This window comes from Lemur catta, chromosome 1 (genome assembly GCF_020740605.2).
Source record: "Lemur catta isolate mLemCat1 chromosome 1, mLemCat1.pri, whole genome shotgun sequence".
NCBI lineage: Eukaryota > Metazoa > Chordata > Mammalia > Primates > Lemuridae > Lemur > Lemur catta.
Window position 1 is genome coordinate 89,994,361 of NC_059128.1, and position 20,061 is coordinate 90,014,421.

The 20,061-nt window shown below is 35.6% G+C and overlaps 1 protein-coding gene and 1 non-coding gene across 3 annotated transcripts in view; both read left to right on the forward strand.

The window, feature by feature from the left end:
* Window positions 1–20,061, forward strand: part of MINDY2 (MINDY lysine 48 deubiquitinase 2) — a 67,958-nt gene that overhangs the window by 23,165 nt on the left and 24,732 nt on the right. For both annotated transcript variants that reach the window (XM_045530274.1, XM_045530283.1), the window contains exons 3-4: window positions 5,922–5,986; window positions 11,454–11,612. In XM_045530274.1, the coding sequence (XP_045386230.1) occupies window positions 5,922–5,986; window positions 11,454–11,612 (224 nt within the window). The remainder of the gene's footprint in view (window positions 1–5,921; window positions 5,987–11,453; window positions 11,613–20,061) is intronic.
* Window positions 16,558–16,662, forward strand: LOC123631184. The gene has a single exon (XR_006733051.1). It is a non-coding gene; the product is annotated as a U6 spliceosomal RNA (small nuclear RNA).

Here is a 20,061-nt window from a genome sequence, read left to right on the forward strand (position 1 = left end):
GTCCTATAAATGAAGAATACAGTTGTGGTGGCAGAAAACTGACGAGCAAACCTATAAGTGCAGAGGTACTAATAGTACAAAATGGTGATATTGGGACAAAGTAAAAGCATCACAAAATCGTAATGCCTCTCTGTTTTATAGATGAGGAAACCAAAGCTCAGAGAAGTTAAATGTGCAGTCTCCATCTGGGCACCTTCTTACATGATTTAAAGAATGGTGAAAAGCTCATATACTCAAAAGTTTATCCCTCTTCCCCCTCTAACTCCCCAAAGTATTTTTGATATAGTATTTGAAATTTCCTGTACTTGTCTTTTTCTTTTTTCTTCTTCCGTTTTTTAAAAGTCAGTAAATGTTTACTGAGCATGTGCTATGGGCAAATTATTTGGAGGTGTCAACAATGTAGTCATGAAATGTGGCTACCAGGAAAACATCAACCTGGTATTTTTCTTGGAAAGAGTCATATAAGAAATAATTATTACCATATCTTGGCATATTAAATTTATCTAACTCTTAGCTAGCAAAGCCCTGAGGAAACAGAACATAGGATAAAGAATTTTAATAGGGAAACAAATTGAGGGAGAAAGATCTAGACTGGGGTAGCTAAAGAGGTTTGGGAGTCAGAGGTGAGAAGACTCAGCTGGCAAGGGACACCATGAAATACATACCGAATAGGAGGTGGGGGAGAAGTGAGCAAGAGTGATGTGAGCAAAGAGATTCTGAAGACACTGCCTCACCAAAAGTGAACTTTATTCAGAGCCAATCCTGTCAGAACAAATTGTTTAATTTTCTAAGCTATTTGGGTTTTCTCCTCTTGAGATTACTCCAGTTCTCTGGAGAAACCAGAGATGCTTTTGAGTTAATAAGCAAACACTACTAGAAGGATTGTAAGAGAAACTATTAATTGCTTTCCTAATACCTAGCTGAGGTACCTCAAGGGAATGGGAATTTTTTTGTTTTGTTTTGTTTTTTGAGACAGAGTCTCACTCTGTTGCCCAGGCTAGAGTACTATGGCGTTAGCCTAGCTCACAGCAACCTCAAACTCCTGGGCTCAAGCAATTCTACTGCCTCAGCCTCCCGAGTAGCTGGGACTACAGGCATGCGCCACCATGCTCAGCTAATTTTTTCTATACATATTTTTAGTTGTCCATATAATTTCTTTCTATTTTTTTAGTAGAGATGGGGTCTCGCTTTTGCTCAGGCTGGTCTCGAACTCCTGACCTCGAGCGATCCTCCCGCCTCAGCCTTCCAGAGTGCTAGGATTACAGGTGAAATTTTTTTCTCTCTTTTTACTGATACTTTACAACCTGATTTACTGCAAACTGATTCCTTTACCCTCCAAATTAGCCTACATACCAGTGTACTCTTCTTAAAGTATAATTTCACTCCTCTACTTAAAAACATAGGTCAGGCTCGGTGGCTCAAGCCTGTAATTCCAGCACTTTTAGGAAGCTAAGGTGGGAGGATTGTTGAGGCCAGGAGTTTGAGACCAGCCTAGGCAACATTGCGAAACCCCATCTCTACAAAAATTTAAAAATCAGCTGGGGCCAGGTGCGGTGGCTCACACCTGTAATCCTAGCATTCTAGGAGGCTGAGGCAGGAGGATTGCTTGAGGTTAGGAGTTCAAGACCAGCCTGAGCAAGAGCGAAACCCCATCTCTACTAAAAATAGAAAAAATTAGCTGGGCATAGTGGTGCACATCTATAGTTCCAGCTACTCAGGAGGCTGAGGGAGGAGGATTACTTGAGCCCAGAAGTCTGAGGCTGATGCCACGACACTCTAGCCTGGGAAGCAGAGTGAGACTCTGTCTCAGAAAAAAAGAAAATCAGCTGGGCATGGTGACATGAGCCTGTAGTCCCAGCTACTCTGGAGGCTGAGGTTGGAGGATCACTCAAGCCCAGGAGTTGGAGGTGGCAATGAACTATGATGGTGCCACTGTATTCTAGGCCAGGTTACAGAACGAGACTCTGTTTCTAAGATAAAACAAAAAAAACCCAAAAAAGTAAAGATCTCTATGATCTTTTATAAGATCTTATCAAACTTATCAGCATATTATTTAGGATTTTCTTTTATCTGATCAAGTTTACTCATTCAGCCATATTTCCTACCACTTTGTAATATAAATTTTGTATATATAAATCTTTTTAAAGGCTATCCATATGACATGGTCTTTCTTATATATGCTTTCTCTATCACTCTTCCCCTCAAAAAATGCTTTTTCTCTCATTGCCTTTCCAAGTTCTCATTTTTCTGAATCCAGTTTAGATACTATGCCCTCCAAAGGATATTTCTAAGCCCAATAGGTTTTATCAATATCTCTTTTCAAAATCATTTGGTACATAAGGCACTTAGTACATTTATACTATTATGTATTATACTTTATCATTATCATATTCTCTGTTTCCCATATGTTTTTTACTAAGCCTAGTTATTGGTTTTTTAAGAGCAATATTCACGTCCTAATGCTTTTTTTTTTTTTTTTTGAGATGGGGTCTTGCTGTATTGCCCAGGCTGGACTCAAACTCCCAGGCTCAAGCAATCCTCCTGCCTCAGCCTCCCTAATAGCTGGGACTACTGGCATGCGCCACTGCTCCTGGCTCCAATATTTATTTTAACCCATTGCTAAGCACATAGTAGATTCTCAATAAGTACTTTTTGATTAAAGTAGTATTATTGACCGATTACAGGTGTGACAATTAGAATAGCTAGACAGAGTGTCACTTTTAGAAGATGATTTATTTTATGGCTATAACTGAAAGGTGCTTCCCTAGAAACTCAAACTCAGCCGCTTAAAAATATCTGATTCTTCTATTACAAACTCCAATAAAAATGTATCTGGTTCTACCTTATATGTTAGTTATCTAATGCATATAACAAATCACCCCAAAATGTCATGGCTTAAAACAATAAACATTTATTATCTCACAGTGTATGTAGGTCAGGAATCTGGGTGTGTGGCTTAGCTGGGTGGCCCTGGCTCAAAATCTCTCATGAGTTTGCAGTCAGGGTGTCAACTGGATCTGCAGTCTCATCAGAAGGCTCAACTTGGGTGGATCTACTTCCAAGTTCATTCACATGGTTGTCAGAATCCAGTTCCTCATGGGTTGTTGGACTTGAAGTCCTCAGTTCCTTGCAATGGCTGATGGCTGGAAGATTCTTTCAGTTCCTTGCCACGTGGGCCTCTCCATAAGGCAGTTCAGAATGTGGCAGCTAGCTGAGAGTAACCAACTGAGAGAAGACCATGGCAAAAGCCACAGTTTTGCATTCTACTTTGGGAATTGACATCTCGTTACTTCTATCATATTTTATTCATTAGATGTGAGTCAGTCAATCCAATCTACACTCAAGGGTTGGGGATTATACAAAGGCATGAGAATATCAGAAGGGTAAAGATTGTTGAGGTCCATCTTAAAGGCTGCTTACCTTAGCCAGGCTATCTTCTCTTACTCAGAGACATTTCTAGCTTCAGGAAAAGAAGGGTTGCTTATCTGACTCTTTCCCAATAATCATTCTACTCTTAATATCTAAGCTGTAGTCTATGGTAGCATGTCCAGGATCATTTACTATTGTATTATATAATGTTCTACATCCTGACTCAACTAAAGTGGTAGTCAGGAAAGCATATAATAAGTCTTTTATCAGAATAAATATGGAACTTAAATGAAATATAGGATTCAAGTATAGCACTTACATTCCCAATTATTTGACTAAACAAAATACAACATTTACTCAAAATAAAGCGTAGTTTTCAGTTAAATGCTATATCAAACCTTAACATATCACCCATGTGTGGTGGCTTATACCTATAATCCCAGCACTTTGGGAGGCCAAGGTTGGAGGATTGCTTGAGGCCAGGAGTTCCAGACCAGCCTGAGCAAGAGGGAGACCCTGTCACTACTAAAAATAGAAAAAATTAGCCAGGTGTGGTAGCTCACACCTGTAGTCCCAGCTATTTGGGAGGTTGCAGCAGGAGGATCTCTTGAGCTCAGGAGTTTGAGGTTGCAGTGAGCTATGATGATGCTACTGTACTATAACCAGGGTGTCTCCAAAGGAAATAAACAAAAAACCACTAATAATATATTCGTGTTCATAGGAATTCTTTTGTTACCAGAGTTGGAAAGCTTAATAGAATGCTTGATAGAGTCTTTAGAATTTGATTTTGAATTAGAAAATAAAGGTTATATTAAAGCAATTTCATCAACATGTTAGCAATTTGAGAAGTTAGATGAGAAGCTGGTTCCATATCTCACTGTTTATGTCAAAATAAATTCCAGATAAATGAAAGTTATAAACATTAAAAAAGACAAACATAAAATTATATGAAGAAAGCATATGTGAATATTTGTATACTCTTAAGTGGTGAAGATCTTTCTAAATATAACATCTAATCCAGAAGCTGTACTAGAAGTGTATATTAAAATTAAATATTTCTGTGCAGCCAAAAATAGACAAACCCCTCCTCACCATAAAGTCAGAAGCCAATATGGGAAAAAAATATTTACCACATACATAACAGGAAATGTGCTAATTCCCCTCATTGAAAAAGGGCTTTTACAGTTCAATAAGAAAAGATGATAAATATATCAGCAGATAGTAAAAAGAAAAAAATATTTACAGTTAATACATAATTTAAAAGTCAATACATAGATATAAAGGTACTGCATATATTATAATAGTACTCCATATTTTTAAAAGGTGCCACATATATTTAAAAGTTACCACATATACAAAAAGGTTATATGTATATTAAAAAGGTGATACCAGGTTGGGTGCTGTGTGACTCACGCCTGTAATCCCGGTACTCTGGGAAGCTAAGGTGGGAGGATCAGTTGAGGCCTGGAGTTTGAGACCAGCCTGGGCAACATAATGAGACCCTGTCTCTGTAAGAAAAAGTTTAAAAATTAGCCAGGTGTGGTGGCGTGTGCCTGTAGTTCCAGCTACTCAGGAGGCTGAGGCAGGAGGATCACTTGAGCCAGAAGTTAGAGGTTACAGTGAGCTATGATTGGGCCACTGCACTCCAGCCTGGGCAACAGAATGAGACCCTGTCTCTATGAAAATAAAAATTAAAAAAGAAAAAAAGAAGTGATACCAAGTAAAAATTCACATATTAAAATGTTGGTTTTTTAAATGTAAAAAACTTTTTGTTTACTTCTCAGAGTTGCAAACATTTAGAAGACTGATCATACCCATTGTTGGTGAGGTAGTGGGAAACTAGTTATGATGTTGACAGCAATGAATTTTGGTACAACCTTTGAGAGCTTTATATGTAGTAACATGCGAAGATGCTCAAGTGTTCAGGCACGATGGCTCACACCTGTAATCCTAGCACTCTGAGAGGCCGAGTTGGTAGGATCACTTGAGATCAAAAGTTCGAGACCAGCCTGAGCAAGAGTGAGACCCTGTCTCTACCAAAAATAGAAAAAAATTTGCCGGGCATGCTAGTGCACACCTGTAATCCTAACTACTCAGGAGGCTGAGGCAGGAGGATCACCTGAGCCCAGGAGTTTGAATTTGCAGTCAGCTATGATGACACCGCTGCACTCTACCCAGGATGATAGGGTGAGGCTTTGTCTCAACAAAAAAAAAAAAGAAAAAAAAAAAAGCTCAAATAGATGAAAAAAGAAAGTTCAAAAGTATTACAGTACCCCCACAATATGCTGAGATAAGAAAAAATAATAATAATAAAAAAAAAAGAAAGAACCAAATGACCTTTAAAAAAAAAAACGCATTATAGTGTATACATTGAAAAAATATGTGAGGTGATAGCAAACAGTGAATGTTGATTTTCTCTGGGTAGAATTGGGGGAGTTAACTTTATATGTCACCTACTGCTACAATGTTTAAAAATTTATAATTAAAATCTATTACTTTGTAATCAGAAAAATAATATTTTTAAAAGACAGTTTCACAATTTCTTTTTACAGGAGATTACATGCTTGATGCGAAGCCAAAAGAAATTTCAGAAATTCAACGTTTAAATTATGAACAGGTAATAAATAATTTTTGTTATATTAAAATATATAATTTTTAAGTTATGAATACATATATACATATGTGTGTGTGTACACATATATATATATATATATAGGTCTCTATCAGTAGCTGGCAAGCTTTTTTTAAATAAAGGATTAGATAATAAATATTTTAGGCTTTGCAGGCCACATATGATCAGTCTCTGTTCCATATTCTTTGTTTTCTTTTTTTATACCTTTTAAAAATGTAGAAACAACTTTTAGTTCATAGCCAGATTATCATTCTACAGATCTATTTAGAATGGTAACCTAGTATTCTTCTTAAAAAATTCACTTTCAAGTGAATTTGTGATGGATTCCTCTTTCCTCATTTTATTTATATTTTTCAGTTAAGTTATGTTTAGTAGAAAATTGAGCAAATGATGTCTAGGGTATATCATTAGTACAAATGCTGCTATTTTATAGTTTCAATATGTTCACATTTCTTGGCATGTTCTTTAGAGACCCTGTTCTGCAATATAGAGGCATCATTAGGCTCAAAATTATTGGAGCTGGAAGTAAGCAAGCAGAGCTTCATTGTCTTCGGTATTCTTCCTTTGCTTGACAATAGAAGGCAAAAAGGAATTAGGTTCTTAGAGCAGGAGGAAGTATCAGCCAAGGAAGAATTAGAGATCATTGGAACCTTCATATTTACTTTCAAAGCAACTGTTTTTTTTTTTTTTTTGAGAGAGAGTGTCTCACTCTCTTGACTGGGCTAGAGTGCCATGGCATCAGCCTAGCTCACAGCAACCTCAAACTCCTGGGCTCAAGTGATCCTCCTGCCTCAGCCTCCCAGGTAGCTGGGACTACAGGCATGCGCCACCATGCCTGACTAATTTTTTTTTTCTATTTTTAGTTGTTTGGCTAATTTCTTTCTATTTTTAATAGAGACGGGTTCTCACTCTTGCTCAGACTCGTCTTGAACTCCTGAGCTCAAGCAATCCTCCCGCCTTGGCCTCCCAGAGTGCTAGGATTACAGGCATGAGCCACCACAAAGCAGCTTTTTTAACATACTTTCACCAGTATCAAATTTGCAGGAAGGAAGCATAACTCATTTCACTATTGCAAAATTTCTTGAATTTGAATGTTTAGATAATCTAGTTCTAATGGAATTAAAACACCAGCATCTTGCATTGCACCATATTATAAGATAGGAAATCTATAGCTAAAGCCAAATTTGTATGCTAAGTCATTTAAATTTTATTTGGGGAATCTGTAGCTTAAAGTAGGATTTCCAGAGACTGTTAGCAATGGAAACCTCTTTTCAAATGAAATCTTATCCTGACTTCCAATATATAAAACCAGTAAATGATGTTTTATAAGTGTAATGTGATATGGTTCAATTTATATCATTTACCAAATTTATATTATTTTTTATTGAAATCAGTGAGGTTGTTTTGATTAATACTAAAAGTTAAAATTAGGGATTATGGATGATATTTGCAGTTTCTTTTCATCCTCCAAATTCATTTTACTTCTGTTGCATAGTTTTGAGAAAATCTTGATCGACAAATTATTGTAAATGATATTAGCATTTTGTTTGATTCAAGTCCATCTTGTAGTCTCAGCATACACTTCCAATTAGGCTGACTCTTGAAGAGTGATTGGAAGTAAAGTATTATTTCAAAGTTGAGACAAATGATCTGACAACTGATCTAACAACTGCTTCTATTTCTTATAAACATGTCAGGCAAAAAGTACCCTGCATTTAAAATAAGCACTAAAACTATAAGTTATTATTTATATTACCATTAGTTTTGAGAATAGTATGTACCAAGTTGAGTCTAAGCTAGTATTTAATTTAATGTTAATTTAATGTTCTACAAATGTAACAGTGTTCTTTTTTGTATAATTCTATGTGAGTAGACATAAAAAAAAAATCTAAATTTTACAAAGACCAGTGCAGAGCTGCGGTGTTCCCAATTAAAGCATCTTTACTAGAATTTGTAATGTAAACAAGGTATATTTTTTCCAGTTTTGCCTAATGTTGACAGATACCATGACAGTATAAGAAAACATGATACATGTGTATATGGTCATGACAGGTTTTTTTTCCTAATTGTTAGTGTGAGATATGTTAGGTTTTTAAATGACTGCAAATACGTTTTTAAAATATATTTTATATTTAAATTTAAAGTAAGTTCACCATGTTAAAAGTAACTTTAGAAAGAGTTCTAAGAAACAGTTTAACCACTGCCTTAAAGGATCCAATAGTAATCCTTTCCTGTAATGTAAGCAACCATCCCTCACATTTATATTTTATAACATTGAGTATCATAATTTGGAATAAAGTGACAAAATACTTACCCTTTTTAACTCTTTGTTTATAAATTTATTTTTTAATCAGTTTTATTAACCTTTTGGAGATCAAGTGGTGTTAATTTAGTTACTTTAATGCTAAATAATCTATAATAAATATAGCAAATATATGAAGGTATAAGCATGAACCCAGAAGCCATTAGAAATCATACTGCCTCATGCCAGGTGCAGTAGCTCATGCCGGTAATCCCAGCGCTTTGAGAGGCCAAGGCAGGTGGATAGCTTGATGCCAGGGGTTCGAGACCCTGTCTCTACATAAGAAAAATGTAAAAATTAGCCGATTGTGGTGGTGCGTGCCTGTAGTCCTAGCTACTCAGGGGGCTGAGGCAGGAGGATTACTTGAGCCCAGGAGTTCGAGGTTGCAGTGAGCTATGATCACACCATTGCACTCTAGCCTGGGTGACAGAGCAAGACCTTATCTCTTAAAAAAAAAAAAAAATACTATCCCTAAAGGAAGTTGGGTGATTGACAACCAAGAATTTAACAAAAATAGAAGAAAACTGGTGGTAGTAGCAATTCTTAGATTGCTCACTGTTGTTACTATTTTCTCAGACTCATCTGGGAAAAGTAGCTTTAGGAAAAGTTCTAAAACACTTAAGGGAAAAAAATGCAAGCTGATTGTTTTTAAGGGTTCAACTTTTGGTGGAGGGGTTGAGAAAAATGTATTGTTTTCGGGGAACATATATGTTAGGAAGGAGGGAACTGACAAAAAGTCAAAGACCGTAGTATAAGAATGTTATCCTATTACAAATGCATCATTCATTACTTTAAAACATTTAAATAATTCCTGTTTGCAATCTGTACAATTTCTTAAATGGAATTTTATAAGTATTTGGTAAAACAGAATTTTGTTTTTATGACCTAAATTTGTCTTTTTCAGATTTCAAAGAAGGCCCTTAGTTTTAATAAGAGGCTTTATTTTATATTCACTCTTTTTATTATAAGCCCCTCTAGTAAACTACAGTCTACTATTCCTATTTTATATTTTCAGTATCTAGCAGTGTGTGATTAGCAGTTGGGATTTGGTAAAATTTTATTAAATTTTATGTATTGGTTTTTATTCTACCAAATATATCCTCTATAAGCATGTCCATATTTAATGTGTTAAAATGTTTACAAAAAAACGTTTTTTAAAATAGTCTTCATTACAAACCTATATAATCACATTTATGGAGAAAACTGATATGGACAGAATGACTCCTTAATTTGGCTGACAAGTCTTTGTGATCCAGCCTCTGCCTGTCTCTTACATTGCATCTCCTGCAACTTTCCACTTCATTTATTTTGTCCTGGCCATGCTCGACTCTTTGTTGTTCCATGACACAGTAATAAATTCATTTCTGCATCAGGGTTTTTGCACTAGTGTCTACATCTGGAATGCTTTTTTCTGCAGAGCTTCCCAAGAGTCAGTGCTCACTGTGGTCTTTATTCAAGTGTCATTTTCAAAGAGGCCTGCCTGCGCTTCCTTCCCGTCTCCCTCAGTTTTAGGTTCAGTGCATTCACTGCAAAATTGAGTTTGAAAAGTACAGAAAATTTCTATATACCTGCTGTCTCTTCTCACCCCACATGCATAGCCTCCCCCACTATCAACATCCCACGCTAGAGTGGTACATTTGTTATATTGATAAACCTACAGTGAGACTTCATTATCACCTAAAGTCTGTAATTTACTCACTCTTGGTGTTGTATATGCTAGGGGTTTTGACAAATGTATAGTGACACATATCCACCATTATAGTATCATACAGAATAATGTCACCATTCTAAAAATCCTCTGTGCTCTGCCTGTTCATTCCTTCCCACCCTCCCCCCAACCACTGACCTTTTACTATCTCTATAGGTTTGCCTTTTCCAGAATATTATTTGGAATTATATAGTATGTAGCCATTTCAGATTAGCTTCTTTCTTTTAGTAATATGCATTTAAGTTTCCTCTATGTGTTTTCATGGCTTGATAACTCATTTCTATCTTTTTTTACTTTTAAAAATAATCTATTTTTATTAAACAATTATACCATCATTATATCTAAAACATTAATATTAATTTCTTAATTTCATATTAAGTCATTGTTCAGATTTCCCTGATTTTCTTTCAGTGTTTGTTAGAATCAGGATCCATATAAGTTTACGTAGTTGCAATTAGTTGGTATTTCTTAAGTTTCTCTTTCTTTTTAAATTTGAAAACCAGTTTTTGTTAAGGCATTCTATCTTTTTTTTAACTGTAGTAAAAATACATAATATAAAATTTATCCTCTTACATATTTTTAGGTGTACAGTTCAGTAGTGCTAACTATACTCACAGTGTTGTGTACCAGATCTCTAGAACTTTTTCATCTTGTAAAACTGAAACACAATACCTATCAAACAACACCTCCTCATTTTCCACTACCACCAGCTCCCTGTAAACCACCATTCTACTTTCTGTTTTCATGATTTTGACTACCCTAAATATCTCATATAAGGGGAATCATACAGTATTTGTACTCTTGTGCCTGACTTATTGCACTCAGCATAATGTCCTCAAGGTTCATCCATATTATATTGTAGCATGTGACAGGATTTCCTTCTTTTTTAATATTCCATTGAATAATATTCCATTTTATGTATATACCACATTTTCTTTATCTATACATCTGTCAGTGGGCATTTGGGTTGCTTCCACATCTTGACCATTGTGAGTAATGTTGCAATGAACATGGATGTGCAAGTATCTTTTCAAGAGCCTGCTTTTAATTCTTTTGGATTCAAAAGTGGGAGAGGCCTTTAGAAATTTTTGACTTTAGACTTCATGGTCTAAAATAGTTGCTTCTTCCCTACCACTCTTTGCAACGTCATCCTGCTCAATTTTTCTTACTAATACTTGATGTAGTATTATATGTGTACATGTCCGTCTATCTCAGTAGAATATTAGTTGCATGAGAGCAAGAACTTTGTCTGTTTTATTGACTATTACATCTTTAGAACTCAGATTAGTGCCTAGCACATAGTAGCAATTTAATGGTAAAATTTTGTTGAAGACATGAATTAGATAAAATGGGAAATAAAAGTACATATACTTGTACTTAAATATCTTTTTTGTTCTTATTTAGATTTTTTTTAAATATACCTTTCCCCTTTCTATTTTCAGAATATGAGTGATGCTATGTCAATTTTGCACAAACTACAGACAGGCCTGGATGTAAATGTAAGATTCACTGGTGTTCGAGTGTTTGAATATACACCAGAATGCATAGTATTTGATCTTCTTGATATTCCTTTGTACCATGGGTGGTTAGTAGACCCTCAGGTAAGTAGAAGAATTTAAATTATATAAACACAAATGCTGGAAAAATTTATTTGTCAAATTAATCTAAATTTATATTTTCTGATACTTATATTTTTGTGCTTTCTCCTGAAATTAGCCAAACTATGAGTTTAAAGGCACAGTCCTTCAGACTGCTAAGTCTGCCCAACACTTCTGACCCCAACTACATAGAGTTAGGACCCAACTACAAAGTCAGAGGGAAGAATTCACACAAGACCACTCTCACTTTTTACAACAACTGCAGGTCCAGGGGTTTCCCAAAACTACTTTCAGGTTTAGTAATTCACTAGAATGACTCACAGAACTCTATGAAACCTATTATACTCAACATTATAGTTTATAGCTGGGCAAAAGTAGAGATTGAAATCAGCCAATGAAAGAGACACATAGGGCAGAGTCTAGGAGGGTTCCATATGCAAATATTATAGTATGTAATCTTTTGTTATTGGCTTTTTTTACTCATCATGTGTCTGGAGCATCATCCAAGTTATTGCATTTATTTATCAATAGTTTATTCCTTTTATTACTGAGTAATATTCTGTCATGTGGATATGCCACAGTTTTACCTGTTAAAGAATATCTGGGCTTTTTCAATTTCCTAGCCATTATGAATAAAGCTGCTATAAACATTTGTATGCAGGTTTTTGCTTGCATTTCTCTGGATTAAGTGCCAGAAGTGCAATTGCTGGGTCATATGGTAGTTGCTTGTGTAATTTGTTTGTTTGTTTGTTTGTTTTTTAGAAACAGGGTCTCACCTTGTTGCCCAGGCTAGATGGCAATGGCACGATCATAGCTTACTGCCACTTCCAACTCCTGGGCTCAAGCACTTCTCCCCCTTCAGCCTCTGGGGTAGCTAGGACTACAGGCACATGCCACCACACTTGGCCAATTTTTTAAAAAATGTTTATAGAGATGGGGTCTTGCTATGTTGCCCAGACTGGTCTCAAACTTCTGGCCTCAAATGATGCTCTCGCCTTGGCCTCCCAAAGTGCTGGGATTACAAGCATGGCTATTGTGCCCAGCCACTTGTGTATTTTTTCAGGAAACTGCCAGGCTATTTACTAGAGTGTGTACCGATAGTTTACATTCCCACCAGGAATGGATGAATGATCCAGTTTCTCTACATCATCATCAGTGTTTTATATTGTCACTTTTTAATTTTAGCCATTCTGATACTTATATTTCTTTGTAGTTTTAATTTGCATTTCTATAATGGCTAATACTGGTGAGCATCTTTTCATGTGCTTATTTGCCATTTGTATATACTCTTCAGTAAATGTCTCTTCATGTGTTTCGCCCGTTCTCTAATTAGACTAATTCTTTATAGTTGAGTTTTAAGAGTTCTTTATATGATCTAGATATTAATTCTTTGTCAGATATATATTTTACCAATATTTCTTCATAGTCTGTAGCTTATTTTTTCATAAATTTAGCAAGATCTTCACACAGCAAAAAGTTTTTAATTTTAATGAAGTACAGTTTATCAACTTTTTCCTTTATGCTTCATTCTTTTGGTGTTAAGTCTAAGAACTTTGCCTGGCTCTGGATGCTGAGTATTGTCTCTTGGCTTTTTTTCTACATGTTTTATAGTTTTATGTTTTACATTTAAGTCCATGTTGCATTTTAAGTCAATTTTGTATAAAGACATAGGTTTAGGTTTATTTTTTTTTTTTCCTGTGGATGTCCACTTGCTCTAGCACTGTTTGGTATGTACCTGTCACCTGAATCAATTTTAGAATATTATCTCCCCAAAAAGAAACCCCATGCCCTTTGGCAATCACTCTCTATTTCCTTCACCTTTCCAGCCTACTTTCTGTCTCTAAAGATTTGGCTATTCGAGACTTTTCATGAAATGTTGATGAAGTCCAATAATTTACCTATTTTTTCTTTTGTCACTTATGCTTTTGGTGTCCTATCTAAGAAGGCTTTACCTAAGCAAAAGTTAAAAGATTTACTCCTGTATTTTCTTCTGAGCGTTTTATAATTTAAGCACTTACATTTAGGAATATGATCCATTTGAGTCAATTTTTGTACATGGTTTGAGGAAATGGCCCAACTTTATTCTTATCCATGTGTATATACAGTTGTCCTAGTACCATTTGTTGAAAAGATTATTCTTTCTCCATTGAATTGTCCTGGAACTCAGAGTGATCTTCGTAAAATAAACCCACCCATTTATCCTCATGCCCTCCTTATTTCCTTAAAAGCCTCCAGTGTAACTACAATAAGATAAAATCCTTATTAGAGCTTTTATGATATGTTGCATGATCTTTACTCTGTCTATCTGTCTAACTTCACCTCATGTACTTCTCTTACCTTTTTACTACCCTCCAGCCACACTGCCTGCCTTTCTGCTCCTCAGACATGTCAACAGCTCATTCCTGCCTCAGGGTTTTTGTACCGGCTGATCACCCACTGTGTAATACTGTTCTCCTACCCTAAGACATTGTTCTCACAGATCTTCATATTTCTTGTTCCTCATTATTCAGGTCTTAGGTCAAATATCACCTTGTTAGAGAAGCCCTCCCTAACCAACTTGTTGAAATTAGTTACCCTGTCCTTCCCTAGTCATTTACTCTCCCAATGACCCTATGTGATTTTTGTTACCACTTGTCATTATCTGGAATTATTATTTATTTCTTTACCTTATTAACTGTCCCTGATTAACTGTCATCTCCCACTAGAATGTAGATTTTATGAGGGGTGGGGTCTTATAACTTAGTGTCTAGAACAGTAGCTGGTACATGATATGTTCTCAATAAATACTAACTGAAGGAATGCAGCATGCACACATTAATGACAGAGAAGGAGAGATTATAATAGCAAGTACTTGGCGGTGCATTTTCATCTCTGTCCTTTGGTAAAAGCAGCTGGTATTTGGGGCAATGGAAGGATGGCTTACTGTTATATAAACCAGGCAACTGTATCTCTGTTGGCATTCTGTCTTTGAGAATATCACTGAAAAGTCTACACATGCTTCCAGTTAAACATCCAAGGTGGGCCATATTGGGTCCTGGCAGGTGACAGTACCAGGTAGTTTACATTCTTAAAGTGAATGAGTGACATCTTGTGGAATTTATGACTGAATTCTTAAAAATCAGACTCAGATCATTCCTTTGACTCTAAGAGTAGCTATATGTCATCTGGTAAACAGTTGAATTCATATGCTTAAAGAAAAAAATGTATTCTAATATAGGACAGAGATTGTTTAGGGTTTTCTGGTCTAGACAATGGTTTTCAAACTCTTGGAGGAGCCTCAGTGCTCTGCTTTATATCTATTTTACTTATATGCTTTGTGACAGAAGGATTCTGCTGCTGAGAAGGAAAAATGAACAGGAGAAAATTTGGAAATCCATAGATCTCTATGAGATACCTTTCAAAACTGGCTAGTAATTTTATTCAGATTCTGTGTTCTGCAAATAACTATCTTACAAATAAATACCTGCAGTTGTCTAGATGGTGGGCATGAAAATTCAGTCACTGAGAAGGTATTTCCCTATTATTAATTGATAACTAACTCCTTAATAGCAACAGTGGAGGCCAGATGACAGTGGAATGATATATTTAGTGTGCTGAAAGAAGGCAAATGCTAACCCATAATTCTGTTCCCAGTAAAATTTTTCTTCCAAGAATGAAGCAAAGTCATTTTTCAGATTAATTAAATTAAGATAAATTGCTACCAGTAGACTATCATTAATGGAAATTCTAAACAAGTATTTTGGTCAGAAGGAAAGTCATCCCAGATGGAAGTAAGAGTGAATGGAGAGGAAAAAAACATGATAAATCTGATTGTTGATTGTATGAAATAATAACATTATCTCTTGGGGTTTAAAAAATGAACGTTAGCATATACAAACAGTATAACATAAATTGGGGGGAGGGTTAAATGGAATTAAAGCATTCTAAGGGCCTAGAATTGTTAAAAAGAGAATAATTGACTTCTGACTTTGATATGATAGGGGTAGATGCTATAGTTTGTATAGCTTCTTTGTCCAATATGGTAACCGAGAATGCCTATTTAAAGTTATTAATTAAAAATTTAGTTCCTGAGTTGCACTATGTGACTAGTGAATATCCTATTGGGCAACATAGATTTGGAATATTTGCATCATTGCAGAAAGTGCTATTGTGCTTTTCCAGAGTACCCACGAAAAGTATAGAAAACATAATGGCCTGTAATCCTAGCACTCTGGGAGGCCGAGGCGGGTGGATCGCTCGAGGTCAGGAGTTCGAGACCAGCCTGAGCAAGAGTGAGACCCCGTCTCTACTAAAAATAGAAAGAAATTATCTGGACAACTAAAAATATAGGCCGGGCGTGGTGGCTCACGCCTGTAATCCTAGCACTCTGGGAGGCCGAGACGGGTGGATCGCTGGAGGTCAGGAGTTCGAGACCAGCCTGAGCAAGAGTGAGACCCCGTCTCTACCAAAAATAGAAAGAAATGATTTGGACAGCTAAAAATCTATATAGAAAAAATTAGCCGGGCATGGTGGTACATGCCTGTAGTCCCAGCTACTCGGGAGGCTGAGGCAGTAGGATCACTTAAGCCCAGGAGTTTGAGGTTGCTGTGAGCTAGGCTGATGCCATGGCACTCACTCTAGCCCGGGCAACAAAGCGAGACTCTGTCTCAAAAAAAAAAAAAAGAAAACATAATGGGTAACTTTTAGATTAATAAAAGGAGAAAAATTACTCCAAAAAAGAAGGAAGAATGAAGAGATAAACATTGAACTGATGGGACAGAGAGAATAGTGCACTTAGGACTAAATACTCTAGTTAAAAGATAATGATTCTAAGGCTGGAATAAAATAGATATATTTGCTATTTACAAGAGACATTTATATTAATAAAATACTATGTTATACAGAAGGATTTCAAGGAAAAAGGGAGAAAAGAGTTGCCATACAATTACTAATCAAAAGAAAACTGGATGTTCACTTTGGCAGCACATATACCAAAACTGGAGTGATACAGAGAGGATTAGGATGGCCGCTGCACAAGAATGACATGAAAATTCATGAAGCATTCTATATTTTAAAAAATAAAAACAAAAAAAGCTGGTGTACCTATGGTAATATTAGAAAGAATACACTTTAAATCAAGAAGCATTACTAATGATAGAATGTTTAATTTGCCAAGAAGATATAATAATTTTAAATTTGTATGTTCTTGGAGATGCTTAGAAAGAAGATATCCTGATTGACTGTTCCTTGGACCCATGAGAACTTCCACAACAAGTAAAGATCAGTTTTTGATAATGAAAACCAAAATTTTTATGTATCTAATAGCATAATCTCAAAATACATAAGCAAAATTTAACAGAATTAGCAGAAGTAGATTGTCACAGTGGAAGTATATCTTTCTCTGTAATTGTAATAAAATACATTCTTTTTTTTTTTTTTTTTTTTTTTTAAAGACAAGGTCTTGCTCTGTTGCCCAGGCTAGAGTGCAGTGGTGTCATGGTAGCTCACTGCAACCTCAACCTCAAACTCCTGGGCTCAAGCAATCCTCCTGCCCCCCAAGTAGCTGGGACTACAGGCATGTGCCACCACACCCAGTTAATCTTTTTTTTTTTTTTTTATAGAGATGGGGTCTCGCTTTTGCTCAGCCTGATCTCATACTCCTGGCCTCAAGAGATCCTCCTGCCTCAGCCTCCCAAAGTGCTAGGATTACAGGCATGAGCTACTGCGCCCAGAATTTTCTTTAAAATTAATAAATTATTTTTAGGAATAATTTCAGATTTACAGGAAAGATGCAGAGATCTTACAGAGAATTCCCATGTACTTTTTGTTCAGTTTTCCCTAATGTTACCATCTTAGACAACCATGGTATATGTATTCAAAACTAAGAAATTTAGTATTGGTACATTATTATTAACTAAATTACAGTCTGCATTCAGATTTCTCAAATTTTTCCACTAATCTTTTTTGTTGATCTTGTTCCAGAATCCAGGGTATCACATTGTATTTAATCATCATGTCTTCCAAGTCTCCTCTAGTCCATGACATTTTCTTAGTGTTTCCTTGTTTTTCATGACCCTGACTATACATTCTTTTTATAAACCCATGCAATTTATAAAAATTGATCTAATGCTATATCATAAAACAAGTTTCAACAAATTTCCAAAGATTCAAAACATAAGTATAGGATATTCTCTGACCACAGTGCAATTAATCTGGAAATCAGTGGAAAAATAATAATTAGATACTTACTATGTCAAGAGAATCATAATGAAACTTAGAATGTATTTAAAACTGTACAATAACTAAATCCATATCAAAACTTGTGAGATATAGCTAAAAAAAAAAAAAAGGATTTTTAAGCCTCAAATTCATGTATTTAAAAAAGAAAAACCAAAATTAAGGATCTGTCTATCCATCTTAAGAAAGAATAAAGTATTAAAATCAAAAGTAAATATACAATAAAGAAGATCAGCAAAGGTAAAATTCTTTGAAAAGGATTTTAAAATGACCAACAGAAAACGAAATTTTTAAAATGGGTCATTTATGTAGCACAAATTCCTAGGAGTAAATCTGACAAAAAGATGTGCAAGATCACTATAAGAAAAATTTTAAATTTGAGAGAAATTAGAAACCTATGTAAATATAGAGATATGCTGTGCTCTTAAATTTCAAGACTGAAATTATAAAGATGTCTGTTCTCCCAAAAATAAGTTTTAGTCTCACTACAATCCCAAACAAAATCCCACTAGATTTGTCAGGGGGAGTTGTGAAATGCAACAAGCCAATTCTACAATTTATATAGAAATGGAAAGAGCCAGGAATAAAAGCCAAGATATTCTTGAAGGACTTGCTCTTCCAGATACAAAATATTTTAAATATTGCCATTAAGAATTAGACCCATGACAGACAATAGGGGCCTTAAAAGGCAATACTTATAGACAGAACTAAGGTACTGTAGAGCAATGGAAAAAGGCAGTCCTTACAATAAAAGGTGCTAAGACAATTGGATAGCTATAGAGGAAAAAAAAATCGTTTTCTACAACTCATACCATAAAATTCTATTCCATGTACGTTAAAATTTAACTGTAAAAGCCAGGTGCGATGGCACTTGCCCATAGTCCCAGCTATTCAGAAGGCTGAGGCAGGAAGATTACTTGAGCCCAGGAGTTTGAGGTTGCAGTGAGCTATGATCATGCCACTGTACTCTAGCTAGGTGACAGAGCAAGACTCTGACTCAAAAAAAAAGTTTAAGGCTGGGTGCGGTGTCTCTCATCTGTAATCCTAGCACTCTGGGAGGCCTGATGGGAGGATCACTTAAGTTCAGGAGTTTGAGACCAGCCTGAGCAAGAATGAGACCCCATCTTTACTAAAAACAAAAAAAATTAGCCAGGCGTTATGGCGTCATGGCGCATGCCTGTAGTCTCAGCTACTCAGGAGGCTGAGGCAGGAGGATTGCTTGAGCCCAGGAGTTTGAGGTTGCTGTGAGCTCGGCTGACGCCACGGCACTCTAGCCTGGGCAACAGAGCGAGACTCAGTCTCAAAAAAAAAAAAAAGGGCATTCCAAAGAGAACGCAAAAGCAAGCTACAGAATAGATGATTTCAACTTATATAATGAAATGAATAAAGGATTAACATCCAGAAGGTATAAAGAGCTCCTGCAAATAATTTTAAAAGATAGACAACCCAACAAAAGAAAAAGGAGCAAATTACTTGAACAGGCACTTCACAAAAATGTATATCCAAATGGCCAGTCAACATATGAATTAGTCATTAGGGAAATACAAATTAAAATCAAAATTAGATACCATTATGCATATGTAAGACTAACATTCAAAATTCTGACAGTATTAAATGTTGGAGAAGATCCACAACATAGGGAATTCTCATTCCCTGCTGATGAGAATGAATATTGACCGTCTACTTTGGAAAACAGTTTGATTTATATTGTAAAGTTGAAGATAAGCATATCTTAAGACTCAGCAGTTTGGCAAGGCATTTACTCTAGGAAAACTGTTGATGTGGGGAATAGGATAAATGTACAAAAATGTTCATTAGCAGTGTTATTTGCCATAGTCCCAAACTGAAAACAAGCCAAATATCCATCAAAAGATGAATGAATAACTACATTATGGTATATTCATGCTATGAAGTACTATACTTCAATGAAAATGAACATCCAATAGCTGCATACCACTACATACAACTACCTAGCATATTATATATTTGTTTATTTGGCTTATTATTTGTTTTTACTCTAGAATATAAGCTTTATGAAAGTTTAGACTATTTTGCTCACTGCTGTGTCTGCAGCTTCTCAAACAGCATCTGGTACGTAGTGTTTGTAATAGGCACCTAAATAAATTAATTGAATGAAATATTAATGTAGAGATTCTGCCTATGAAAATTTGAAATCTTTGTATTTTTTTATTGCTAGTTTATAGAAACATAATTAATTTTGATATATTGATCTTGT